The following is a 27652-nucleotide window of genomic DNA, read 5'->3' as shown; positions in this document are numbered from 1 at the left end:
CTTTGGGGGGCTATTAAAAATGTTCTGGAATTAAATAGTCGTTATGGTTTTACAATTCTGTGAATATACTAAAAGCCACTGAATTGTATGTATTCAAAGGGTAGATTTAATGATATGTGATTTTTAAAATCAGATTTTTTAAACACCTTCAGTTTTGATTTATCGATGCTGGGCCCAGACTCCCTACAGTGGAGCAGTGCGGAGCGTGGTGGACCCTGTTGCTTCCTGGCTTGGAATTGGGATCCTGGGCAAGTTGCTGAACCTCCTACAGTGTCAGTTTTCTTTTATTTATTTATTTATGGTTGTGGTGGGTCTTCGTGGCTGTGCAGCCTCTCTCTCCGTGCGGCGAGCCGGGGCTACTCTTTATTGTGGTGCACAAGCTCCTCATTGCGGAGGCTTCTCTCATTGCAGAGCACAGGCCTAAGTGATTGCGGCATGTGGGCTTAGCTGCCCCACAGCCTGTGTAATCTTCCTGGACCAGAAAGTGTGTCCCCCACATTGGCAGGCAGATTCTCAACCACTGGATCACCGGGGAAGTCCCAGTGTCAGTTTTCTTTGAGTAAGATGGGGCCCATTACGTTACCAAGGGTCCTTGGGCGTTTTGTGTGGACCCCATACTCCCCCTCCATGTCCTCTCCTACCCTGCCACTGTTAATGACTCGCTAACAAGATGGGGTCGTCATTCATGTAAGGGGACCTTGGGTTTTGCTTCCCATTTCCCCAGGAAAGCCCCTGCATTAAAACTACCTCTTCCAAGAGACGGGGATTCTAGGTAGGAGCCAGAGGGATGGCTTATCCTACCAAGCCGTTTCCGGTGTTTGTTTGAAGAAATAAAAGTCAACTACTCATAGGTGACTTCTTCTGAAATGTGTAGTTAATGCAGGTGTCACGGGGCTTCTGAGCTCAAAGCACTCATAAAGTACATGTTTATTTTTCAGACACACTTTCTTCTCGCTCTTTCTCCCTCCTCTCTCCTTTTCTCTTTCCTCTTTCTTCTTAAGGGAAGGGAGTAGGGGAGCTAGGAGCTGAGGGTGGGCTCTGTAATCTGCACACACAGCGTGGAGTCAGAGCTGTTTTTAGAGCTGTGATGTCACTGTGACCACGCAGGGCCTCCCCACCTGCACCTCCGCGCTCCCCTCCAGCTCGTCTGTGGACCAGGACCAGGACCTGGAGTGGGGAGGTGGAGGGCAGACTGACCTGCCCTCTCTCTTTCCATCCTGCTTGAGTGTCTGGGCCTGCACAGTCAGAGCCCGGCCTTCTGACATCTGTCCCCCAGACGACCATCCCCTAACAGACCAGGCAAAGGGAGGAGGCGCTGTCAAGAGAAAGCTATTCTGAAGCCAAAGCTATTCTGTGGTTTGCTTTACTAGTGAGAGGGTCTAATGTTTTCACTAAGGCTTAAAGTTAAAATAAATTCATGTTCTCTGAACATGGGTTTTTCCTACTTATGAAGCATCTATCAAGTTCTTGGAACTGCAGAGATGACAGAGAGAGGGAAGTAGCAAGGAGAAAAGCATAAGCCTCTGCCCTTCATAAGCTTCTGGTAAAAGGGTTGTCGATATCACAGGTAGCTCCTGTGGGAGCCTGAGAACCCTGGGAGAGGGCCGAGGGCAATGATGGTAAAAGACCACATCCGCACATGATGGGGATGATGGCACAGACAAGGATACTGTCCTTGTATCATGTGCCCAGCACTGTGCATTCCTGTGGTCTCAGCTGACTGTCACTGGTGCTCTCTGATAGCAGGTGTTATCCCCATTCTACAGATGGGGAAACTGAGGCTCTGACAAGGTGTCACAGGTCCAAGGCCACAGGGTGAGTAAGTGGTAGAGCCAGATTTGAGGCTGGGTCTGCCCAACCTGTAAGCTTGTACTCGTGACCACTGTGCCATGGTCTGCGACAGCTCTGGGAAGAAAGTGTTGAGCAGTCACTGGGTAGAAAGAGTAAGGACAGGAATGAGGGATGCCACCAATGCAGAGACTGCAATCATGAGTGTTTCAGAATCTGGAAAGGGGAGTGGACCATCCTCTGCTCTTCTGAACCAGTCAAGATAGACACACACAACCTAGTCCGGGGGTGTGCTTGAGTCTTGGGCTCCCAGATCTTAGTGGGCTAGAGTCACACCAGGTGAGGACCTGTGATGGAGGAAGGGGCCCCAACATGGAAAGCGGAGTAGGTTAACTGGTGTGGACACAAGACAAGGGGCGGAAGCTGCGATAAGACAGGTTGGATTAAATAAGAACTTTCTAGCAGTTGGGACTGCACATGAGCTCCTGGTCACTGGAACTGAGTCCGTAGGCAGCTACTCAGGGTGTCATGTGGGAATGTCAAACATCAGGGACTGATAAGACAGTGCCATCTGTACTGGGGGTGTGGTGAATATTGATACCATAGTGGCAGCATATTAAATAAAGATGAATCGTGGGGATGTGCAAAATGAGAGGCTGTGTGGTTTCTGTAGTCCTTTCCAGCCTTGGCTGTTAATAAATACATGTCAGGCTCTTCTGAGTTTGGAAGGAGGAGATGCCATGTGTGTTATAGTAAAGCCTGGGGACAGAGAAGTGATCTCCTGAAACTTTAGTCTAGGCAGTTAAGATTTTGATGCTTTCTCACCTCGACCATCTGGCAGGGGGCCTGGGGGTGGACAGTAAGGTCTCTGAGGTGACACTGCTTCCATCTCGGAGTCATCTGTGACATGCTGACTGGTCAGTGACTCAAATAATGAGGTTGATGCTGGGAAGCAGGAGTCCACTTTTCTCTGCCCTCCATTCACTGCAGCCTCCCACCTGTAGGGCACAACCCCTCACAGGGGCATGAGCTGCAAAGCAGAGCTGACAGAGCTAGAAGAGGAGCCCACTGGAGCCACCCAGGCAGGAGAAACACCCCCATAGAAAGATAAGGTTAATCTGCTCAAGGTATGAGTGAGAATGTGGGGACCTATATTGTTGGCAACCGCCTCTGCCTGTAAGGATAGTTATAGGGGTTTTGGACGCAGACTTGGGGTGCTGCAAATAAAGTGAGAAAAAGCTGAGAGCAGCAGAGGCTGTCAGAGAGGCAGTTCTTTCCCTGCTGTTAGTTATGCTGCTCAAATCCAAGTGCGATCCAGCCCAGCTGGCCTGGAAGGCCGTCCATGGCCTGCCTCTTCTCTGGCCGATGGCTGACACAGCCTTAGTGGAGGAGGGGGTACTGCCTGAACAGGCTGATTCACTGTTTCCACCAGGTCCGCACCATCGTGGTGGGCGGATCACACGCCAGCCTCGTAAACTCACGCTCTGCTTGTCTATGTGACGTTTATAGCCCCGTGGGGAGCTGGCTTTTTAATGAGCCTAATTTGAGACTCTAAGTAGGAGTTTGTAAAACAAACAGGGAGGGACTCCGGCCAAAGCCCGAAGAAGTGCACAGGGTCACGTCCAGCTCTGCAGATGGGCCATGGCTCTAGGCACCCAGGACAGCAGGCAAAAGCACTCCCTAAGGACAGGCCTCTCTTCCCAAGCAGCATGCTGCAGAAACCCCCAGAGGCTTAGCAAGACCTTCCCATTTGGCTTCTGCGTGGAAAGCACAGGGGGGTCCTAGCTTTCCTGGTGGGAGGAAAGGAGCAGGCCTGTGGTGCACATCCATGGCGGATGTCAGTAGACCAGATGGCCCAGTTGCTCCCTGACTGAATGATAGCCAGCCCTTCAAGGTCTGGGAGCCAGAGTCTGCAACCCACAAACACCTGTGAAGAAACGCCACCTCTTCCTGCCGCTTTAGTTCAGTTTTTGTGAGACCGATTCTCAAATTCAGAATGAGATGATGCTGACATCTATCATGAGGCCCTGTTAGAGTCACCTCTCTCTAGCAGGTCCCACGTGGATGTTTGGGGCTCAGTTCTAGGGCTGGGACCACAAACAGGGGTCCTGTCAGTGCTCGAGCACTGGGGTTTGATGTGACTAGGAGGCCATTGCCCATGGTGAAGTCATATTGTGGGACTCGCCTGACTTACCCAAAATAACAGCACTTGGTACTGTGAGCCTTTAGAATGGAGTGCGCTGTAGCCATTGAAAGGGTTAATGAGAAACCATATTTGGGGCCTTGGAAAGATGTCTGTGAAATATTAAGTGAAAAAGGGTGATCAAAATATTAATTTCTTGAAATTTAAAGTATGCAAGCATGCAGAAAAATAACATGCGCACTCCAAAGCAGAGGTGCATATTCAAAAGTACAAAAAGATATTAAACTGTAATGTCAATGGTGATTATTTCAGGGCGGTAAAATTACTATTTTTATTCTCTTCTTTTTGCCTATCTGCATTTTTTTAAATGGAAATAAGCTGTGGGGATTCCCCCGTGGTCCAGTGGATTAGGACTCCATGCTCTTATGCCCAAGGGCCTGGGTTCAATCCCTGGTCAGGAAACTATGATCCCACAAGCTATGTAGCATGGCCAAAAGAAAAGAAAAAAGTCTGTGAGTGGCATTCTGCCGATAGATGGTCTGTCAGGTAGATTCCCCCCTGGAGGGAGATTCCAACCCTTATGCTGAACAAAATAAGAGCTGGAGTCACTGCAGCCATGTCAGGCTCTTGGGGAACTAGACCACATGGGCCAGAACTTCTCTGTTCTTAGCAGAGTTCCCGTCTGGCATGTGCACAGTCAGTGCCACAGAGAGAAGGTGGTAAGCTTGCATTTTCAATCTCTATAGAGACGTAGGGGCCCCGGGAGTGGGGAGACAGCTTTATCATTGGACTCACTATATGATTTCATTTGAACAAACGGTTCCATGGTTTAAAAAATTTTTTTTTGCAAACTAATGATTTACAGAAACCATCTTGTACTTATCTGCAAGTCAGAGAAAACTACTGTGGTGGTCTGAATTGTGACCCTCCAAAATTCACTGGGGCTTTCCAGGTGGTGCTAGTTGTAAAGAAGCTGCCTGCCAGTGCAAGAGACATAAGAGACAGGTTCAGTCCCTGGGTCGGGAAGATCCCCTGGAGGAGGACTTGGCAACCCACTCCAGTATTCTTGCCTGCAGAATCCCCGTGGACAGAGGAGCCTGGTGGGCTACAGTCCATGGGGTTACGAAGAGTTGGACACGACTGTAGCGACTTAGAACACATGCATGCACAAAAAGTTCATAAGTTGAAGTTCTACCCCCAGCACATCAGAATGTGACTGTATTTAAGGTAAGAAAAGTAAAAATGAAGTCCTGTGAGTGGGCCCAAATCCAGTCTAACTGGTGTTCTTATAAGAAGTGGTGATCAGGACACAGACACACAGGGAAGACCACATAAAGACCGAGGGCGAAGACAGCCCAGGCGAGAGGCCTCAGAAGAAGAAAGCAGCCCTCCCCATACCTTGATATCAGACGTCTACCCTCCAGAACTGTGAGAAAACAGATTTCTGTTGTTCACGCCACCTGCTCTGTGGTATTTTTCCCCTGTAACAAGTTCAGAGATTGGCAGTTCCTGGTGGTGGCTAGCTTGCTCAGCAAGATGGTCAGAGACCCAGGCACTTTCTACTTTCTGCTCTGCCATCCTCAGCACGTAGGCGTTGGTCTTGTCCCTTCCTGTAGCTCCACGCCCAGCATGGTGGCCTGCCTCCTGCATAATGGCTGCTGCTGTCCAAATGGCTACAGCGTGTCACATTTAAGACCAGGAGAAACACGAAGGTCCTGCCAGCTGGACAGCCTATCCTTTTAGATCAGGAAAAGCAGCACTTTCCAGAACCCCTGATGTCCTGAGTTTGTGTATCATTGTCCAAAATCATGTTGCACAGCTGTAAGGGAGTCTGGGAAGGGGGCCCCCCAGGGCTTATATTGCAAGTCATCCTGGACAGAATCAGGGTTCTCTTAGCCAGGGAGAAGGACAGCATTGGATAGGTCACTGAGAAAATCGGTGCAATTTCAAGTATCCAGAAAAGTGGCTGGAAGTTTTCATGCATCTTGGCAGGGGAAGATCATGGGCTCCTGGGAGAGACCCAGTGAGGTTTGGGTGTCCCCATCCTGAAAATGGACATTCTGTGGGGACATCCTTCCCTACACCTCCTCCCCACCTTCAGCCCACCCCGTGTTGTGTGATGTTGCCCAGCCACGAGATGACCAGGGACTATTTGCAACCCATAAAGTCTTTTCAGTCCCTTTAGGGTTCTTGGAGTACTTTCACAAAGCAGAGGCTTTGTGAAACATCCTGTTGTTTTTCTTCCCTTGCTGATGATGACAGCACATAGCAAAGGCCCTCTTCAGATTCCTTCTAAGCTTCTAGTACCTACTGCAGACCCCTCTCCTCTACCATTTATTATGGTGCCTTTTGATTATCTGTCTACATGTTTTTCCTCTCCTCTAGCGTCAGGGACGTGGATCTTACCTCTGTATTTCTAGCACTAAGCTCAATGTAATTAATAGACATGTGATGAAGGTTTGAGTGAGTGAGTGAGTGGTGGGAAAAGCACAGTGCTAACATTCCCTGAGCCTACTTAGATACTTGTTCCTTATTTGAAGTCATCAGTCCACCTTGGGACAGAAGGTCCCATGGCCTTTAACTGCCTGCAAGCCGCCCTTTCTGGGGATGGGAAGGCAGGGTGGTACATGGGTATGTCCATTTGTGCCATATATATGAGGTGATGAAAAGAGTGACTTCAACACTGGACTCGTGCCCCAACCCACTTGGCATGGGGGTGTCTTTTGTTGGCCCAGGTTTTAAAGCATGTGTTGAATTCTCTCATTCTTTGTGAATTACCTTTTGGAGCTGTAACAACTGAGACTGAAATTTGCTAACTGCTTTAATTTGATCCGGAAACATCACCAATTTTAAAAGTAGTCCAACATGTTTTTCTTGGAAAAGACCCTGATGCTGGGAAGGATTGGGGGCAGGAGGAGAAGGGGACGACAGAGGATGAGATGGTTGGATGGCATCACCGACTCGATGGACATGGGTTTGGGTAGACTCCGGGAGTTGGTGATGGACAGGGAGGCCTGGCGTGCTGCGATTCATGGGGTCGCAAAGAGTCGGACACGACTGAGCAACTGAACTGAACATGTTTTTCACTTCTCTGGTCTTAAAAATGATTCCTTAATGAATTTTAGTTCCAAAATTTTACCTCCGTCTTTGGTGTTTAAGTGCTTAGTGCAAAAGCTAAAAGGAATGAGCAGCTTTGTTGAAATAAGAGTCAAAGCAGTAGCCCAGGTGGATTTTTATACTGTGAATTCCTTGGCAAAGAAGATGTCTTCAGCCTGCAGTGGGGTTCTCTAATCTAGATACTCCTTCCCACCCCTTTCCCACACTGCTGCCCGATTTATCTGTCCTAATGTGTGTATGACCCTATATCATTCAATTGCTGAAACCCCTTCAATGAGTCCTCCTTGCTCTCAGGACAGAGTCCCAGCCCCTTAGATTCCTGTGACCAGTGCCCTCCTCCCTGGTTCCTCCCCAGGAGGCCATCGCTTCGAGTTACCCTCTCCATCCCTCTGAGGGGCTCTGGATTAGTAGTGAGGTGAACAAGCGCATGCCTGGGGCCTGATCCCACCTGACACCTGTTTTTCTGTATAGCCTGCAAGCCAGTAATTAGTTTTATATTTTTAAATGTTTGAAAAAGTATTAAAAGACTAGTTTGTGACACATGAAGGTGATATAAAATTCCAAATCTGGGCCCATGTGGAGACTTCCCTGGTGTCCAGTGGCTAAGACTCCATACTCCCAAATGCAGGGAGCCCAGGTTGATCCTTGATTAGGAAACTAGACCCCACATGCCACAACTAAGAGTTTGAATGCTGCAACTAAGACCCAGAGCAGCCAAATAGTTTTTTCTTAATTACTTTAAAAGTAGGGAAGATTATCTTTTAAAAATCTGTGCCCATCTGTTTATGTGTATGCACATTACACTGGCAGAACTGAGCGGTTGTAACAGAGACCCGCACAGCCAAAAATATTTACTCTCTGACCCTTTGCGGGAAAAATTCACTGATCCCACCTTCATATTGGTTCCAAGGGTGGGTGGAGGGAGGACAGTGATCTCCCTTAGCCACCTCCCAGGCTGCCCCAAATAAACACATAGTCTAAGTATGAATAACGTGCTGACTCTACAAATACAACTTCATGACAAGTCCCAGGGGACCCCTCCCAAACCTATCACTGCCCCAGAACCTCCCTATACAGGCCCTTCCTCTGCTTGAAAGCCCCATCCAACTGATGTCCACTCATCAGCTATGTCTCTTCCTCCAGGAAGCCTTCCTTGACTACTCGGCCTACATAGTCCACTTAGAGACCCTCCTCCGGCCTCTTTGGTCCAACTCCATGTAGCCCTTTTCACATATTATTGACTTGGCTGGTATACTGTCTGCTTCTTCACTAGACTACAAACATCAGGAGTCGAGACTATGTCCTGTTTACTTTTCAATCCCCAGAATTTAGCCACTTCTGGCAGATTATTAGGTCATCAGTAAACAGAAGAAGGGCGTGGATGATTGCAGAATAAATGGTCCATCTATGGTGAGTAAAGCATGACTCTTTATCAGCACAGGCCTTTAGGAAAATAATAGGATAGGTTTACCTTGGGTTCCTTACTTCCTGCAAATAGTGATATTACTTTTATATAGTATCTGATGGCTTTATCCCAAAGCTGTTGGCCCTCGGAATCAGTGAAGTCTTTTATAAGACTATTCCCATTTATTACATGTTTGCAATGTTTCAGGCATTTTGCTAAATGCTTACTTAACTTCTAATTCTCAAATAATCCTGTGAACTAGGAGCTATTATTAGGCCTATATCAGTTCAGTTCAGTCGCTCAGTTGTGTCCAACTCTTTGCAACCCCATGGACTGCAGCACGTGAGGCTTCCCTGTCCATCACCAACTCTCAGAGCTTGCTCAAGTTCACGTCCATCAAGTTGGTGATGCCATCCAACCATATCATCCTCTGTTGTCCCCTTCTCCTGTCTTCAATCTGTCTCCGCATCAGGGTCTTTTTCAATGAGTCTTCCAATGAGTCTTCTTCACATCAGGTGGCCAAAGTATTGGAGCTTCAGCTTCAGCCTCAGCCCTTCCAATGAATATTCAGGGTTGATTTCCTTTAAGATTGACTGGTTGTATCTCCTTGCAGTCCAAGGGACTCTCAAGAGTCTTCTCCAGCACCACAGTTCAAAAGCATCAATTCTTTGGCACTCAGCTTTCTTTATGGTCCAACTCCCACATCCATACGTGATGACTGGCAAAACCATAGCTTTGACTAGATGGACCTATATACAGATGAACAATTGAGGCTCAGAGAGGTTAAGTAACTAGTCCAAAGTCACACAGTTAATAAGATTCATAGCTGAGTTTTAAACCTTCTTCCCTCTGATTCATGTTCTTAAATCACCTGAAAGATCTAAACCAAAGCAGGTTATATTTTTAGAAGGACTGTAGCAAGTACATTTCTGACTAATGTGCTCATACTCTATTAATAAATATCTTGGCCGTCTGCCCTGGACTTTATGATACTTGCCTCTTTTTTCTTAACCCCCAAGGAATGACTTGTGCTCAGGCTGATTTATCCCTCTCCTTCCTTTGGGCTGACACGTGGAGACATCTTCCACCCTCCTCTTTTACCTGCTGGCAGCAGTGCTCTTGCTGGGGATGTAACTCAGGGGTCACTCCCAGGAGGAGCTTTGCCTTCTCTCCCAGCCATGTGGCTGCCTTTGCCCCCACTCCAGCAATGGCAGTAGCAAGCCCCCCTTTTCACGCTTGGTGATTCCGGCCCTGTGACATAAGGATTTCCCACAGCTCTGGGACCTCTCAGTCCCAGCACATTGCAGCTTCTACTGACGGGTGAGGCCGCTGTGTAGCTGCGTCATGATCACGCAGGCTGAGTGCGTGCACGGCTGGGCCGAGTGTCGGCAGGATGCCACAGGAGATGGCTCCTCAGTCACCACCATCTGGCCAGGTGAAGGAGCTGGCCTTTAGCAAGGCTGATTCTTGGAATGAGACTTGCAGACAAAATCTCACCTCCTGCTTAGGAATATAGAACAATTTCTGAGTTTCTTTTCCTTATTTTTTTATTAATATTTATGTAAAACAATTAGGTTTTGTTCTATTCGCTTTTTGTGCCTCCATGAGCTCACAACCATTGTAATGGTTTTATTTTTATTAAAATATGTATGTTCATTTTTCAATCAGTAGAAAAAAAGTATGAAGAATAATGGAGGGAAAAAAACCATCTCAAATTCTCCCGTGCAGAAATTACTTTTAAGTTAAATGACCTTTGTTCTGGGCTCTTTATAAGTAATTAGATCATAGTTTTGTTTTTTTCCAAAACATTCATTTGTTTGCTTATATAAAAACTTAATTTCCGTTAACTTTCTGCCATATTTGAAATCATGGATATTCCTGTACTCAGAAGAAATGATCTGTCATCCTCTTCTCCCTCTAAGTATATCTCTCCCATCTCATCCCCTATTTCTCTTATAACGGTCACTTTTACTACACCAATAAATCATATTTGTATAAAGTTTAAAAAGTGTAGTAGTTCAAAACATTTTTATAGCCCTAGCATAGGGAGAATCCCTCTCACCGTGGTGGTGTGTGCATGAGCTGGGGAAAGGGTTGATATTTCAGGGTGATGATTGTGTGTGTTTGCATTTTAAATGTGCTGTTGCCTTTATACAAATGTGGATGGATGTTGTCCTTGGCTCATAGGAACTGGCGTGCTCAGTCACCATGGGTCAAGGATGGCATTTGACAAAGGACCATGGTCACGTGGTGGATTTTCCTTTTTTTTTAAGAGGCGGCGATTGCAAGATTCAGGCTTCCTGGGTCACTCAAGTTCTTGATGTGTTACATCAATACTTTGGAGAGAGGCCACCCAGAATCTCTTAAAAAGTACTCTAAACACCACGGGGATCTTATTCCACAGGAAAAAGCTCAGTGGTCCATGTGTGAGTTCTGTGCTCCATACTGCCCCATGTTGTGACTGTTGCTGGGCTTTCCAGAGTTCACCTTTAGGTTTAATTTCCTGAAATTGATCTGCTTGGTAACTCTGGCTTTACTTTACTCCCTTGCAAAGGAGGGGAATGGCAATGAACAGGCTGCATTTTGTTACGTCTTTACTTCAAAACAATTAAGCAGCCGTCCATGATCTTGACTCGTTCTTTTAGGGGCATATTCGTCCTCGGGGTCTGGGATGGAACTGATATGAACTTTACTTAAACAAATCACCAAAATGCCTTTGAGGTGGCATTCCTAGTGGCGATTTCAAGTTCACCACCCCCTCCCCACTGCTTTGTTGGTCTGTTTTTTTTTTCTTCTGGTGGCCCCTCTCCCCATCTAAATCTTCACCTTGCTTGGAGCCGCCTGGGAATTGGGTGAGCCAGCCCTGAGTTCAGAGGTGCTGCTGCCAACTGGAGGGAAAAGAGGCAGCCCAGGGCCAGCTCCCCAAGCTGGAGCCCCACCAGCAGGCCCAAGACCGTCAAGGATTCCAAAGAGAGATGAATTCCAGCCCAGTATTCACTGTGAGGTTTGCTTTTTACCATTTTTTTTTTTTTTAACCATCTTTTTAAAGAGAATTTGGCTCTGGCAACAAGCATGTTGTACTTCATCAGCCTTTGATCTTGCCCTGGGTTCTCTGGCCCCTGGCTCCCTGGGCAGTCATGAACCGTTATTATTTCACGGTTTAATGGTAAGCTCCCAGCCCTCTGGGCCTCTCTTAACCGGAAGACCACCTTCAGCCCTGGTGGTGTTCTGATAACTTAGAGTGGGGTGTTAACCAGAGCATGGCTGTGTTTGCTTTTAATTTCCTGACCTTGAGGAAGAAGGGGAAAGGGCAGTGCTAATTGGACTGGTAAGCAGTAAAGAAGTCTTCTGTCCCTGAGCTTGTGGACGGAGCCCTGTGTGAGAGACACTGTGGACTCAAAGGATGGGCAGGCTGAGTCTGAATCCCACTTCTGCCACTAACTTGGTGACCTTTGCCAAGTGACCAGTGCCATCCAAACCACAGTGTCCCTCATTGGTAAGAAGGGGCTAGTAACAGTACTGGCTGATAGTAATGAGACCACTCCCAGGGTCTTCAGTCAGTTCAGTTCAGTCGCTCAGTCGTGTCCGACTCTTTGCGACCCCATGAATCGCAGCACGCCAGGCCTCCCTGTCCATCACCAACTCCCAGAGTCCACCCAAACCCATGTCCATCGAGTCGGTGATGCCATCCAACCATCTCATCCTCTGTCATCCCCTTCTCCTCCTGCCCACAATCCTTCCCAGCATTAGGGTCTTTTCCAATGAGTCAACTCTCCGCATGAGGTGGCCAAAGTATTGGAGTTTCAGCTTCAACATCAGTCCTTCCAATGAACACCCAGGACTGATCTCCTTTAGGATGGACTGGTTGGATCTCCTTGCAGTCCAAGGGAGTCTCAAGAGTCTTCTCCAGCACCACAGTTCAAAAGCATCAATTCTTCGGCGCTCAGCTTTCTTCACCGTCCAACTCTCACATCCATACATGACCACTGGAAAAACCATAGCCTTGATGAGACGGGCCTTTGTTGGCAAAGTAATGTCTCTGCTTTTAAATATGCCATCTAGGTTGGTCATAACCTTCCTTCCAAGGAGTAAGCGTCTTTTAATTTCATGGCTGCGATCACCATCTGCAGTGATTTTTGGAGCCCAAAAAAATAAAGTCTGACACTGTTTCCACTGTTTCCCCATCTATTTCCCATGAAGTGATGGGACCAGATGCCATGATCTTAGTTTTCTGAACATTGGGTCTTCATAGGGGTTCAAATGCTGCTGCATCTGACTAGTAGCGGAAAGTGCTGCCCAGTGTGGGGTCAGCCATCTTCATTACTAACTCGTGGTTCAAATCTGCTTCCCAAACTCAGCTTGGACCCCCACTCTTCTTCCTTCCCGTCTCCCCACCTTTGCTTGTCACTTGAACTCTTGGGTCTCAGAGTATGGTACTCTCATCTTTAGATGGGTGCTGGCTGAGAATTACATGAGCATTTGATTACTCTTGAGGAATCATTTTTACAGGAAAGACTGACAGTTCATCAAGTCAAGCAGATTTCATTCCAGTTCTGGGTTTTCCTCCTTATTTCCTTCATCTTTCCCCAGCTTCAACACCCCTCCCCCAATCTCTTTGAACTTAGACTATCAGGAGAGACACCATTCAGTAAAGTGAGTTATTTTTTTTTTTTTTAAATCGACTGTCTTCATAGTCCATTTGGGTCTCTCTGGAAAATATTCCGGCTTTAACTCTTCAGCACTTTGTTCAGTGTGACTAATATACAACAACTGGGCATTAAACGTACTATATTTAAAATTCCAGATCAGAGAATGGAAACACTTTTTAAAAAAAATAAAAATGGTTGGATTATGTGAGCTATTTGGAAACTGTTCAGTGGGGCAGTATAATTTTTATTTTTCAGAAGCTTATGGACTGAACCCCACCCAAGCTTCCAGCTCCTAAGAAAACTGGCAAAAAGATGCCCTGCCAAGTTTCCTCTCAAGGGCAGGAAAAGAGCAATCCTCTGCATGCTGGGTTTCATTTTAAAGAAGCAGAAGATGGATGGTGGCCTTTGCTGTCTTCACAAATGAGCTTCCCTGAGCTGGCTAGCGAGTCAGGGGGAAGTGTGTAGGAGCCAGGGACAGGAGAGGGTGCTAGGCACACGAGCTTACACAGGTGTCTGGCTCCACCACAGTCACAGCTCCCTGGAAAAAACATTTGCAAGTCTGCACAGAACTCTGGGAGTGGAATGTCGAGTTGAGGGGACAGTTAAGTTATAGTCTTGATGGCCTTTTTTCTTCCCCACTTTTATTTTTATTTTATTATTATTATGTTTTTAATTGATTGATGATTGCATTATAATATTGGCTTGATATCTGTCGTACATCAACATGGATTAGTCATTGGTGGTCCTCTTGAACCTTCCTCCCACCTCCCACCCTTTCCCACCCCTCTAGGTTGTTACAGAGCCCCAGTTTGAGTTCGCTGAGTTATACAGCAAATTTCTACTGGCTATTTATTTTATATGTGTTAGTATATACTTCCATGCTACTGTCTCCGTTCATCTCACCCTCTCCTTCCTCTCACCAACCCTTGTCCAGAAGTCTCTTCTCTATGTCTGCATCTCCATTGCTCCCCTGCGAATAGGTTCATCTTGATGGCCTGTTGATGACTGGTCAGAAAAACTGAACTGTAAATCTATCTAGTTTTCACAAAAAAAGCTTATCTTTACATTACAATTTTGTGTGTATATGTATGTATGGGGAGGGGCTGTTATAACTGGGGGGAATTAAATCAAAGGAAATAATACTATCAGGGCCTATTTGTTTCCACTGTTGACAATTCAGAAGTTAAACAGTGGAATGAAAGTGGGGGGAAAGGTTTTGAAGGGTGTACTTCAGTGCTGGATCAGACTTAAGAGGCCATCCAACTGACCGCCTTATCTTACAGAGGAGAGAATGAAATCCCCATTGATCTGGTGTTTGGGCTGAGTCCTGCTTCTGCAAAACCTTAGCACTGAGAGTCTGGTCTGTCCACCCAGTGTACAATCCACTGGCTTCTGCCTTGTTGCTTGCTTGCTTGGAGGAACCAGCACCTCTGCAAGCTGAAACCCAGCTTGAATTCCTGGTTGACTACCAGCGAGAAGGCAGGACTCCCAGTCTTCTGGGCACTGAATTTCCCATCTGACTCAATGGCGCCCTCTCTGGGGACTGGTGGAGAATCACCTGGGAAGGAAGCTGAGACTGAAGCAGAGCCAAGCGACCAAACGCGGAAAACAGCTTGAGAAACCAGGATCAGGTGTGTGTAGGCTCCTTAACTGTGCTGATTTCTTGAGAAGTGCTGGGAATTTCCCTCTTTACTGGCAGAACTATTTTCGTGCCTAAGTATCATAGAAAGAAGAATATTATCTACTCTTATCTGTGGAAAGGTGTTTGAACCTCTTCATGAGGTGGGAGTCATTGAAGAGTTTAAAGCCAGAGAAAAGAAGAGTGTGTGACCAGAGTAACGGTGGTTACTTGGGCTTCCCAGGTGGCGCTAGAGGTAAAGACCTCGCCTGCCAGTGCAGGAGATGTAAGGGACGCAGGGGGTTCTATCCCTGGGTCGGGAAGATCCCCTGGAGGGGGTATGGCAACCCACTCCAGTATCCTTGCCTGGAGAATCCCATGGACAAGGGAGCCTGGCGATCTACACAGAGTCGGACAGGCCTGAAGCGACTTGGCGCCCACAGCCAAGAGTAAGGGATGTCAGGGACTGGTGAGATGGAGGTGGCAGACAGGGGAGGAGCTGCTTGCAGGATCCAGAGGGAAGCCCAAACCAGCAGTGACAGAGTTTTGAGATAGGAAGGTGGTGAGAGCAGCAGGGCTTGGTGGTTGATTGGATGTGTGAGGGAGGAGGGAGAGAGTTGATAAGGATGACTCACAGGTCTGTCCTTGGGCAACTGGGTGGATGCGGTACTGTGCTCAGAGAAAGGACAGGCTGCTTTGGGGAATGAGATAATGAGTTCTGAGATTCAAGGGTTGGGCAACCTGCTTGAGAAAAATGGAGTGACGGAGACGATTGTGGTTGTGTGTGTAGATTGAGAAACCTAGAGTCTTCACATAGAGTCAAAGCAGATGGGGTGGAACCTTGTTTCAACAGAAATGCTGATTTTGGAGATGAGAGAGGCAGAGGATGCCTGGATCTTATCTACTCCTTCCCTGCCTCTCACGCAGTAGTTCATTTCACGGCAACGATCTGAGCCATGCATGTGGGTTTTCTCTGTAACTTTTACAGCGTTCAATAGGGATTGATTTGGGTGTCCTTATTAACTAGTAAAGGAATAAAGGTTTCACTCCAGCTTTCTTTCTTTTCCATCATGACTGATATAAACAGTTTTTTCTAAGGATTTTAGTAAAGGGAGAGGGGATGCTTTGCCTTTCTTTTGTTTTTTTTTTGGAAAGCCCTTTTTCCAGAATAACCTTGCCCCGGGCCCATATCATAAAGCTGGGAATTTCTGTGGGCAAAGAAGGCATAGTGTTGAGAGAACTTAAGGCAAACGTTTTCCATCTCCAGCGAGAACGGCTGAGGAACAGGCTTATGTGGGAGAGAGAAGAATTTCACATTGACAAAAAAAAAGCTTTCTTAGGGGACAGACTCAGCAGATTCAGAAGGCAAGCTGTAGAACTGTATTCTGGAAAGATCAGAGGGAATAAGAGAGACGGCCTTCTGTCCGTAGAGCTTCACGCAAGGCCTCCAGGGATCCTTGGCAGGCAGTGCCTGGAGACACATTAAAAAGAAAGTCATTTTTCTGGATCTTTATATTTCCTCCTCTCAGACTTCAGGCCCAAACAGAACAGAATTCCTTTTCTCGCACATATCCTCATTCTCTCTAACTAAAGGACAAGGTGGTCAAAGTTAGGATGTCATTTTATTTCAACATCTTGAGACTCAAGAGATTGACATTCTAGCCCCAGTTCAGTTCCTGACCCTCAATAACCTTGGGAAGATCACTTAACTTTGGGGGCGGGGGCCTTGGTTTTCTCATCTATAAGATGGGTGCAAACATTACCTCATGAAGCCTTGGGAATTGAATGTGATCTTGCATACAAAGTTACCACAATCCTAGCACATAGCGAGCCCTCTATAAAAGTCAGCAGTGGCTGTTACTGATAATGACCGCCCTACCTCCCTTGCCAGGAGAATAAATTACGTACTCGGTGTTAGAAGTCTCTTAAAAGCAAAAGGTACTATGCAAAAGCTGTGATGCTATCAATTACTATTATTAATAAGAGGCCCATAATTACCTTTGCCACAGTATTAAGTGAAAACCCCTTTGGGTGGGTGATGACTGGGAAAATGGGAACAATTATTAATGGAGCTGCCAGCTCTTGTTACTAGATCCACTGACATAATATTTCTCTCTGGGAATCCTTTGACAAATCAGCTGACCTTCCTATCCCCTTGCCCTAAGCACTGTAAATTTGATCCACATGTCCTCAGCATTGTTTCTGTGGATTAATAATGAAGAGAAGGGGGAGAGTGAGGCCTGCGTTAGGACCTGTAGTTGCCTAGAGACCCTCCCAAATGTTTGGGCTGTCTGTGGGGTTGAGCTTTTTCAGTTGAGGAGGTGGGTGGGTGGGTGGGGGTTGTCTTTTGTTTTACTTGTTTTAATGGCCAGAGCCAGCTCTTCCTAATGTGTTTGGGTCCTTAGCTGTCAGGGAGAGGTTCCGCTTTGGGGACACAGATGGGGGAGGGGGAACCCAGTCATACCCTCCTGCCCCCACTGGAAACAGAGATTTGAGGAAGTGCTTTGATGCCCTGCTTTGCTAGGTCAGTTGCCACTGCCATCCCGGAAGGGTTGAAGGGAGATTCAGGGTGCAGGTCTAAGGCACACAGCAAGGCAGCGAGGGAGCACAGAGGAGGCATGGAGGCTGGCTTGGGGGCAGGGCAGGCTGGAGGGAAGGGTTGCACAGCAGCTGAACTTCGAGGCTGGTCAAAGACTGCTGCCAGGATCTGGGCAGGAGGAAGACCGCTCTGTGCATGAGGCCCGGCACAGGGACTTCCTGGAGTGAACCGAGCAGGAGTAACAACAGCACCGAATCAGGACAGCCATAGGTGAGCTTGGTGGTGTGAATCTGGGCTCACAGAGGGATGAAATGCATATAGTCTAGGGCCAGTCAGACCTGGATTCAAATCCTAGCTCTGCCATTTAGTAGAGCAAGCTATTGAAACTCTCTGCACAGTATCTAAAATGGAGACAGAGGTGCCCACCTTGTTGAAACAATAATACATGAAGTCTGCGTTCCCAGCACATGGGAAAAATACCTGTAATAGCAGCTGAAGAGCCTTTAACTCTGAACCACACAGCAGTCCAAGCATTGCCATTCAACAACTCAAGTCATTCCTCACCGCCACACCGTAAGCTCAGTAACCTTTGTTATCTGTAGTTAACACATGAGGAATCTGAGGCACAGAGAAGTGAAGTCAGTTGCCCAAGATCACACAGCTAGTTCAGTGACAGGGCCAGAATCGTGAAGCCAAAGGTACCAGCTCCAAGGCCCTGTCTTGAGCTCTTTGCTCCAGGACCCATGGCGGTTGTCATCCTTGTGACAATTTCTGTGGGCAGGATAGGGAATTCTAGCCTGGATTTGGCCACATCCCAGGGGCTCTCCCATTATCTCAAGGAATTTTGAGAGATTTTTCCCAAAAGTGACTGATTAAATTCCTGTGGGTATTTTGCTTTTTCAAAAAAAAAGTTCAAAGGGGTTGGACAAAGATGCCTTGATCAAAGGAATAGCGGTTATCAAAAACTGGGAATCTCTGTGGCCACATGCTCTTAACCAACACCTCAATTTTAAGCCAGTCTGATTTTGCTTCTCTGGTGTTTTCTAAGAAGCCACACAGTGAGTTGAAGAAATTTACATGCTGTCACCCTCTGGGATTGATTCTGACAGCTGTGCTCCTCTGTTGTTGAAGTGCTAATGAAAAACACTAATTGGCCTTGGCCAGTGGCTGGAGTGGGGAAAGCCAGAATCCTTTTTTCTGGTTTCTCTTAGTCCTGTTCTTGGCTTGAAGAAGGAGAAGGGGGTGGTGTGTGGGCAGCATGAGGAAGTGAGAGGACTCCGGGGGTGATGCTGGCCTTTGGGTGGGCAGGGTGGACCTTTATATCTGATGCCCCATTCCCTAAGCAATGAGAGGACAAAGCCAGGTCTCTGTCACCCTGGAATCCTGAAGACAGCCCAATGCCTGGGAAGCACTCTGAATATTCAGTGAGTGAAGAAGGGAAGGAATGAGTGAATGCTTATGTGGCCCATGGGTGTCTGGAGGCCAGTTCCTTGTGCAGCTTCAGGAAAGGGTGGTCACCACTGCTTTAAACCACATATGCAGGTGGGCCACCCCTCATTCTGGCTCCCACAGCACCGGCCACAGTTAAAAGTCAGCTGTCCTAAGTGGAACCTTGCAATTGGCCCACTCCCCATCCCCTACTCCACCAGATGGGAAACAGGGCTATGGACTTCCAGCTTTGCTTCCTTCCTCAGGTGACTTGTTGATAAAAGACATTTTCAGATATTGAGATATAGGGAAGTCATTCTGTGGCTTATACATGAGTTAGTTTGATCTTTTGTTGTTGCTGCTGCTGTTTATTTATTTGGCAGCTCCGGGTTTTAGTTTTGGCATGTGGGATCTTTAGTTGTGGCATATGAACTCTTAGTTGCAGCATGCGGGACCCAGTTCCCTGACCAGGGGTCAAACCCAGGCCCCCTGCATTGGAAGCTTGGAGTCTTAGCCACTGGGCCACCAGGAAGGTCCCTAACTTGCATTTTATGCTAACCAAAATAACCTGTGGCCTATCAAACATACAGTGTACATCTGCTTTAGTTGCTGAAGAAAAGGGCACATTGACCGGAAGTAAATAATGTCTATGTTAAAGATTAAGGACTTCCCTGGCAGTCCAGTGGTTAAGACTTCACCTGCCACTGCAGAGGTGGGGGTTCGATCCCTGGCTGTGGAACTACAATCCCACACGCTGAAAAACAAACATAAAACGGAAGCAGTGTTGTAACAAATTCAGTGAAGACTTTAAAACTGGCCCATAGCCAAAAAAAAATCTTTTAAAAAAAATTTTAAAGATGAAATGCCTCTCTTCCTGGGATGGTGCTCCTGGCTCTCCTTTGATGATCAAGACCCCCTTCCCAGGTGCGAAGGCCTTAATGACGCTCTTAATGTGTATGTGCTGGTCTGTTCTGTTTTTTTCTTTTCAAACCTTGAAGACATGTAACCCTGACTTGTTTAATATTCTTTATTCTGACAAGATATAAAACTGTGCTGAAGGCTGTGCTTCTCCGAAGCAGTTTCTCAGAGTAACCTGGGCAGCACACTTCCAGGCTAGTCCTCTGTTTGGCTCAAATAAAACTCTATTTTATTCTTATCATCGATTGTTTATTGATTGTGTTCACTGACACGCCACCTTGTCTCCCCACAGGTGTCCTCTCCCTCCCCGCGTACTTCAGCCCCTACAACGGGGGGTCCCTGGGCCACGACGAGCGAGCTGATGCCTACGCGCAGCTGGAGCTCCGGACCCTGGAGCAGTCCCTCCTGGCCACCTGTGTGGGGAGCATCTCCGAGCTGAGTAAGTGGAGCCCCCACAGCTGGCCGGCTCCGAGGGAGAGGTGGGGAAGAGCCCACCTTCTGGGTCCTGCCTTCCTCCTCCTCTGCACGTGTCCTGCCTTCTCTGAAAACTGTCCGTCCTTTAAGGCCAGGGGTTGCAAACCAGTGGCCCACAGACATGCGTGGTTTGACCAGCAGGTGCGTTTAATCACATCCAAACCCAGATCTCTGGTTTCTCTAGAGAAATCAGACCATCTGACAGCACTGTGCCCAGCCCTGAATGCCGGTGATCAGGGGAGCTGAGCAGCAGCTAAGGGGACAGCAGGTGTTCCCTTCATTGCCACATACCTCCATATCTCATAGCTGACCTGTCTCATGCATTTATTTTACCTGCCTGGCCCCAAAGACTCTGAATTTATAGCAGTGTTAGAAAGAACGCATGTCCTGAAGCCTCAACATAGAAAAAGAAAGAAAAAAGCAGAACTTCTCTGCCTGGAAGAAGGCGGGTGTGGTCTGCGGACTCAGCCCTGCAGCGCCCAGGGCATCTCCCAGGACCTCAGGGCTCTCTGAAACACGGTGGGAAACCCCTGGGTCTAGGTCATTACCGCTTGACAGCTGCTTCAAAAAAGCGTGTTAGGAGGCAAGGGATCCTGTGCCCCCCCAGTCTCTCCCTCTCATTATCCTGATTATTTGAGCAATCAAACTGCACCCTTGGCCTCCTCAGTTCTCCCTTCCTGTGTCCTAAGCCCACCCAGCAGAGGGTGGGCGCACACACCCAGGGTCGTAGCACACAGCATGGAAACAGATGGAGTTTCATTCTGCTCCCGCCTTTTCCGCTTGTGATTTCTCTGAGGTTTCTGGCCCCTGAATAGTGAATGGCATGCCTTTCTGCTTCTTTAGGACACAGCTTCCTCCCTTCCTGCTGCCAGTCTTCCTTCCCTCCCTAGGACAGGAAGTGAAGGTGCCTTGTTCAAGGTCATAGAGCAGATTGGTAAAAAGGCTGGTTCAGAAAGCAGGACTTCAGGCTCTTTGTCCCCTAGGGGCATTTCAGCATGGCCACCTGGGTCCTCTGCCCCTTGGGGACCCTGCAGGAAGTGGGCTTGTGTGGGGGGGCTGTCTTTGGAGTTATGCAGAGTCTGTGTGATGAACTCTCCTGGCCCAAGGACAATGAGGAACACTTGTAGGCCTTTGTCCACTGGAGAGCACTTGGGTTTTGTTTCGCATTCGGAACATTGTGAGCACTTACTGTGTGCAAGGCACTGTATGAAGCACCTTAGTCACGTGATCTCATTTACTCTGCAGAACAGCTCAGCAAGGTATGTCCTGATGAGGGAACTGAGGCTTAGAGAGGAAAAGTCATTGCCCCCACGTCAGACTGCTGATTGGAAGAATCCGAGTGAGGGCTTGACTCCTGCTGTGTCTGGCTTTAGCAAAGCTCTGAATTACTTAAGGGCTATGGTGGACTACAGCCCATAGGGTCGCAAAGAGTCGACTGAAGTGACTTAGCATGCACGCACGCGCTCATGGGCTTCCTAGACGTGGCTAACGGCGCAGCCACCAGCATCGTAAGGCAGCTGAGTTCAAGATCGGAATCTGATCTTGACTTTTATCATAGAGCCTTTTATTGTCATAGTCTCCATGCCCGTTACAAACCACAGACACAAGGGCGGCATTCAGAAACTACTCTCGGGAGACAGGCTTGTCATCTTCTGTCCTTGTCATTCAGCCCAGGGACCAAGTCCTGTTGTTTCTACCTCTAAAACTATCCCGATTTTTGGTTTTCTCCTTTCACCACTTTCACTTCCAACAACTCAGCCCAAACCAGGGCTATTTAAAACCCAAATTGGATTATGTCACTCCGCTGCTCAGTATCCCCTCTATCTTCCCCATGGCTTTCTAACACACTCAGTGAAATCCAGGACTGGGCATGCCATTGATCTGGCTTCATCACCTATTATTTTTCTCTTGCTGACCGCCCTGCAACCACCCTGGCCTGGGCAAAGTCCTCCCACCCCAGGGCCTTTGCACTAGTCATTCCTCTGCCTGTGACCTTTTCCCCCAGCTTCCCAATCATGGCACGTTCTTCAGGTTTCTGACAAATAATACTTACTAGACAGGCCTTCCTCACAGACCCTGCAGAGACTCAAGGTCCCACCCTCATTCCTTTGTGTCCCATCTTATGGCTTTGGTTTATTCCAAGCGCTAATGGACACTTGGCAGGTAAATAGTTGGTCCTCTCTCCCATGTAATTAGAAAGTGACCATCACAAGAATGGAGACTATCTCTGTTGTACCCCTGGAGTATGTATCACTAGCATTGAGAACAGTATCTGAGCCATGTGTTTGTGTGTGCTTGTAGAAATGAATTCTCTGCGTGCTAAGTCACTTCGGTCGAAGTGACTAACTCTTTGTGACCCTATGGACTGTAGACCGCCAGGCTTCTCTGTCCATGAGATTCTCCAGGCAAGAGTACTGGAGTGGGTTGCCATGCCCTCCTCCAGGGGATCTTCCCAACTCAGGGATAGAACCTGCGTCTCCTGCATTGGCAGGTAGGTTCTTTACCACTAGTGCCACTTGGGAAACCCAATGAATCCTCTGTCATACAGTTTTTGCCTCCTAAAGCCCACCTAGGATTGGTCCTCATTCTGGCTCAGCCATTCCTTAGGCCAAAGGTAAGAAGGATGCCCAGAGCATCTTTCACCAACAACCCAACTGGCTGTGTCATGTGCCAAGACTCCCAAGCTCTCTCACTATGAAACCAGTGTTTTTGCTAATCGTCATGAAGGAGGAAGAAGGTGAAGGTGGAGGCAGATATTGCAGGTTTTCCCTCTGAGACTAAAGAACTTAATGAGGCTAGTGATACTTGGCACTGAGTACCTCGTCCCTGCGAGTTTACCCCAGGTTTAACATGCATTCTCTCACTGCACCTCGCCAGGACCAGCCTGCCAGGTAGGTCAGGAAGTCTCACTCTTGTATCAGGTCCAGCTGCACAGGGAGCTCCAGCCACTTGTCTTTTCCTCTGTCCCTCTCTACTTATGAGAATGTAAATGGGAGGGAATAAGAAAGAAATGAAATACTTTTTTAAAGGGAACCAGGTGGTGTGGGCCTCATTTCGAAGACAGTGTTAAATCCCAGGTTACCCTGCTCTTTTTTTTTTTTGACCGCACCAGGTCTTAGTTGCAGCATGTGGGATCTTTAGATGCAGTTTGCAAGCCCTTTGTTGTGGGTATGTGGGATCTAGTTCCTTGACCAGGTATTGAACTGGGCCCCCTACATTGGGAGTGCAAAGTTTTAGGCACTGGACCACCAGGGAAGTCCCTCCCCTGCTCTTTTTATCCAATGGCTCCTGATGGGCATTAGACAGGCCAGAGGGAACCCATAGCACCTCTGATCAAGGCTCTCATGACTAGCAAGCAGAAAGGGTGTTTCTCCCTGCTCCTGGGTGTTCCTGGGCTTTAGACTGAGGTCTCATCAAGCTTAGGGTCAACTGATTCTTGAATACAAAAACATCTCAGAAGCAGCTCCGAGAGCCGAGTTGTGCCAAACCAAGAACATAGTGCCGTGGGGCCACAGCTTCTCAAACTCACTGTAGTGACGGGCCAGGAATGGTATATCCTCAGCTCTATTGTGCTTCCCAGGTGGTGCTAGTGGTAAAGAACCTGCCTGCCAATGCAGGAGATGCAAGAGATGTGGGTTTGATCCCTGGGTTGGGAAGATCCCCTGGAGGAGGACGTGGCATCCCACTCCAGTATTCTTGCTTAGAGAATCTTATGGACAGAGGAGCCTGGCAGGCTACAGTCCGTGGGGTCACAGAGAGTTGGAGATAACTGAAGTGACTTAGCATAGCTCTATTGCAAACTTAAACTTTTATAAAATAAATTAAAAGGTGTGTCCAGAAACACAAAATAAAGTGCAGGTCAGATGCAAGTCATCTTATTTTATTAATAGATTAAATAGGCATAAAATCACTGTCAGACTGCTCTGGAAATTTTTTGAAGCTCACTTTCCATTTCTGAACTGAACTTCTGAACCAGTAACCACCAGTTTCACAGACCTGTTCCAGTCTGCACACCACCCTTTGAGTAAGCAATGTTGCAATGGTTGAGAGCATGTGTTTGGTACACAGGGGACCGCAGTTCAAATCCTGGCTGGTCCCCTTGCTGCTTATGCCCCTGGACACATTTAACTCATGTAAGCCTGTGTCCTCGTCTGTGAAACGGAAATGCCTCACTGATGAGGTGGTTGTAAAGACTAGAGATTTTGTTGTATCTTTTCAGGTCTGTCACGAAGTCTAGAAAATAGAAAGTGGCAGGGAAGACAGGCTCTCAGGGAGAACATCCAGAGCAGGTGGCTGTCTTTGCCTGTTAAACAGCGCCGCAGTGCAGCTTAAGTCTTTAGATACCCGTTCAGAGTTGTCTGCAGGCATCTGTCTTTTTGGTCTTTGAGAGAGACTGGTAGCCTGCAGCTTGTCTTGGAGCAAAGTATCTGGGGTCTCCATCTCTAGTTCCCATGCCTTCATGGTTTTCCGAGCTTTCGGAAAGCCTTCTCTTCCTGGCTTCCCTTTTAGGGAACCCTTAAGAGGCATGTCTGTTCCTTCCTTGACTTTCTTGCCTGCATTCTGACTGGAAATGTGCTGCCAAGGAGTCTATACCAGTAACAACGCAATAATCTTAAACGTAATGAGTGGTAATGACTTCTACCTTATCGAACTTTGAAATGATATTTCACCAAGGTTTCTTTGATGCTATCAGGGACTCTGAATTCTCCTCCTCATGGTCCTGTGGTCGTGCCAACAGTTATGACATTCGGACCTGGAGACACGGGAGCCAAGTTTCAACTTATTGCAGCCAACATAGCTCTACAACTAGCTTCTGGGAGGTGGCTTGGCCTGGGGTTATTGGGACCAGTTTCTACCACCCAGGACCTGAGGGCAGAGCTGGAATCTGACATTGCAGGGCTAGACTCCTCCTGTCCTGTGAAATGTGGAGCAGCACTTGACTTCAGGCAGAGGTCCCAGAAGGAAGAGCATGACAAGGTGGCCTGTAGTCTAGAAGAATAACAACAACAAAGGACAGTAATAATAATGGTGATGTATTTAACTTTACCAAACCCTTTGTGCCAAGCATGATGTTAAGTGCTTCACATTGGTTATTTATTTGAATTCTCAGAACATGGTGGTTAGAAGTGATTATTTTACAGATAAGGAAACTGAGGGTTTGATAAGTAACTTACAGAAGGCACACAGTTAGTTTGCAACCCAGGCAGGTCTGACTCTGGGATCTATACTCTTAATCCGCTTACCTGGTGATTCTCAAATCTGACTGGACATTAGATTCAGCAAGGGAAGTTTTACAAAATATAGACACCTGGGTCCTGCCCCAGGCCAATTAAATCAGTCTGGGGGATGGAACCAGATGTCAGGGACTCTGTGCTCTCAGCCCTCTTGGCCCTGGGATCTGACAGGAGGCACCCGAGCTCCAGCTGTGGGCTGAGCAGGGTCCGCTGTGTAGAGAGGAGTGAGAACCCAGGGGTGAGGGGGCACGGAGGGCTCTTTCCCTGCATGGAGGGCTCTAGTTCCAGGGCTGTCACTGTCCCTGCTTGGAAACCAAATGTTGTCACTCTGGCGGTCATGGGAGTACTTGGCATCTAATGAGCTCAAGTCAAGTACCACCAGAAATGTTTCAGAATGAAGTGAATGTGTAAGGCTACGTTTTCATTCTTCAAATGTTTGCTGAGCACCTGTTGTGCAATAGAACCTGTGCAGGGCGCCACGGATACGTGGAACAGAGTACCGGACCCAGATGCTCCGTAGGGAAGTTTAAGGGAATAAGTGAATGATTTGGTCCTGCCGAACATCAGATGACACTTCACCTGCCATAATAAAACTTGCTGGTTTCTCCCTCCGTAGGTTCAGCTTTGCTCAGAGGCTTTCTAGCCAAGGGGCTATCTGTGAGGAACTGCATTGGGGTGTAGGAAGCTGACCCACAGGGGACGCTCCCCTGAGTTCTCAGGCCTGAGAAGAATGGAAGGCGCCACTTTTGCTAGAATGAGGGGCCTGCAGGTGCCTGGGGCTGTTTCACCCATCCTTTCTCAGCATTGTGGCCTCACACAATGATGGGATGTTTCCTGTCCTAGGCTGGTGGGGTATTGAAAAGACTTGACTGGGGAAGAAACACAGCACAGGATATAGGAACCTTAGGACCCCATGACCTTCAGGAGGGCAGACCATGGCCTGGGTCTCCTCTCAATTCATGGATTTTGGTGATACACAGATGTGGATTCAAATCTAGACGCTGCCATATACTTAACCTCTGTACACTGTGGCATCCCTGTGACCAGGGAAATGTTTAGGTCAGTAAATGTTGACTTACTGGATGAGCCTCAGTTTCTTCATCTGTAAAATGGGGATATACTTGGACCCCAGCAATGTACAGATCAAATTAAATCCTTTTTCTAGAAAATGGAACACCCAGCACATAGTAAGCATAGTGGACATTGGTGGTGAGAGTTTTCCTTGGGGCCATTGGAAAGGGAAGCCCTTTTCTGCAGAAGTACCTGCACTTTGGGGGCTCCCCTGGTGGTCTAGAGGTTGAGAATCTGCCTCCCAATGCCATGGACGTGAGTTCCATCTTTGGTCAGGAAACTAAGATCCTACATGCCCCAGGTCAACTAACCCCTCACTCCTCAACTACTTAGCCCGTGTTCTGTAGAGCCCATGCTCTGCAACAAGTAAAACCCGAGGGCCGCAACTGGAGAGAAGCCCCCCACTGCAACTAGAGAAAGCCCACACACCAAAGCAAAGGGCCCACGCAGCCAAATATTTTAAAAATAATTTTTTAAAAAAGAAGTACCTGGACTTTGCCCCAGACAGCACAGGAAAGAACCCACTACACAGCCTGGCACAGAAATTGGAGGCTGAGAGGAGAGGCCCAGGGAGAGTCCCATGGTCGGACCGGGGAGAAGGCCCGTGGGTTGGAGGAGAGAGTGGGGATGTTGAAAAAGAAACTGTATTAGCATAAGGTCTGGTGGGGCCGGGCTCTGCCAAGTGTTTCATTCAACTGTTAGGGCAGGACTGGAAGTGAAAGGGAACCTAGATTGCTATTGTGCGTCTGGGTGACAGTTGCCACCTCCGCCTGCTGCCTCTGGGTAAACAGTAATTATGCATGCCGGCTTAGGCACTGTTCCTCTAGCCAGCAAGGATCCTTGGAAGGATGTGCACTGGGAACTCAGACTTTTTCTTTTTCTCCCCCTCTCTCCTGCCCTCCTCCGCCAGGCGACCTGGTCTCGCGCGCCATGCACCACATGCAGGGGCGCCACCCGCTGTGTCCAGGCTCCAGCCCTGCCCGCCAGGCCCGCCAGCCACCCCAGCCCATCACCTGGTCCCCCGACGCCCTCCACACACTGTACTACTTCCTGCGGTGTCCACAGATGGAGTCCATGGAGAACCCCAACCTGGACCCCCCAAGGATGGCCCTGAACAATGAACGGTAGGGTTCTGCCTTGGGCTGCATACCTGGTGGGCCACGTGACCCCGTGTGTGTGTGGAGTGACTGACATGGTGGCCGAAGAACCCTGACCCTGGCCTGTTTGCCTGTGGGGAGGTGGCCTGACACGGGCGAGGACTGCATTCA

General features: G+C 48.0%; 1 protein-coding gene across 1 annotated transcript in view; it reads left to right on the top strand.

Annotated features, from left to right (window-relative positions):
* The window catches only part of ABTB2 (ankyrin repeat and BTB domain containing 2), a 184573-nt gene that overhangs the window by 114153 nt on the left and 42768 nt on the right, over positions 1-27652 (top strand). Inside the window, exons 3-4 of the mRNA XM_081541669.1 lie at positions 19898-20044; positions 27295-27508. Coding sequence (XP_081397795.1) covers positions 19898-20044; positions 27295-27508 — 361 coding nt within the window. The remainder of the gene's footprint in view (positions 1-19897; positions 20045-27294; positions 27509-27652) is intronic.

The sequence above is a fragment of the Giraffa tippelskirchi genome, chromosome 11, assembly GCF_054371585.1.
Source record: "Giraffa tippelskirchi isolate mGirTip1 chromosome 11, T2T-mGirTip1v1.2.pri, whole genome shotgun sequence".
Lineage (NCBI taxonomy): Eukaryota > Metazoa > Chordata > Mammalia > Artiodactyla > Giraffidae > Giraffa > Giraffa tippelskirchi.
Note: the sequence above shows the minus strand (reverse complement) of the source record. Positions and strands in the feature narration are given on the sequence as shown.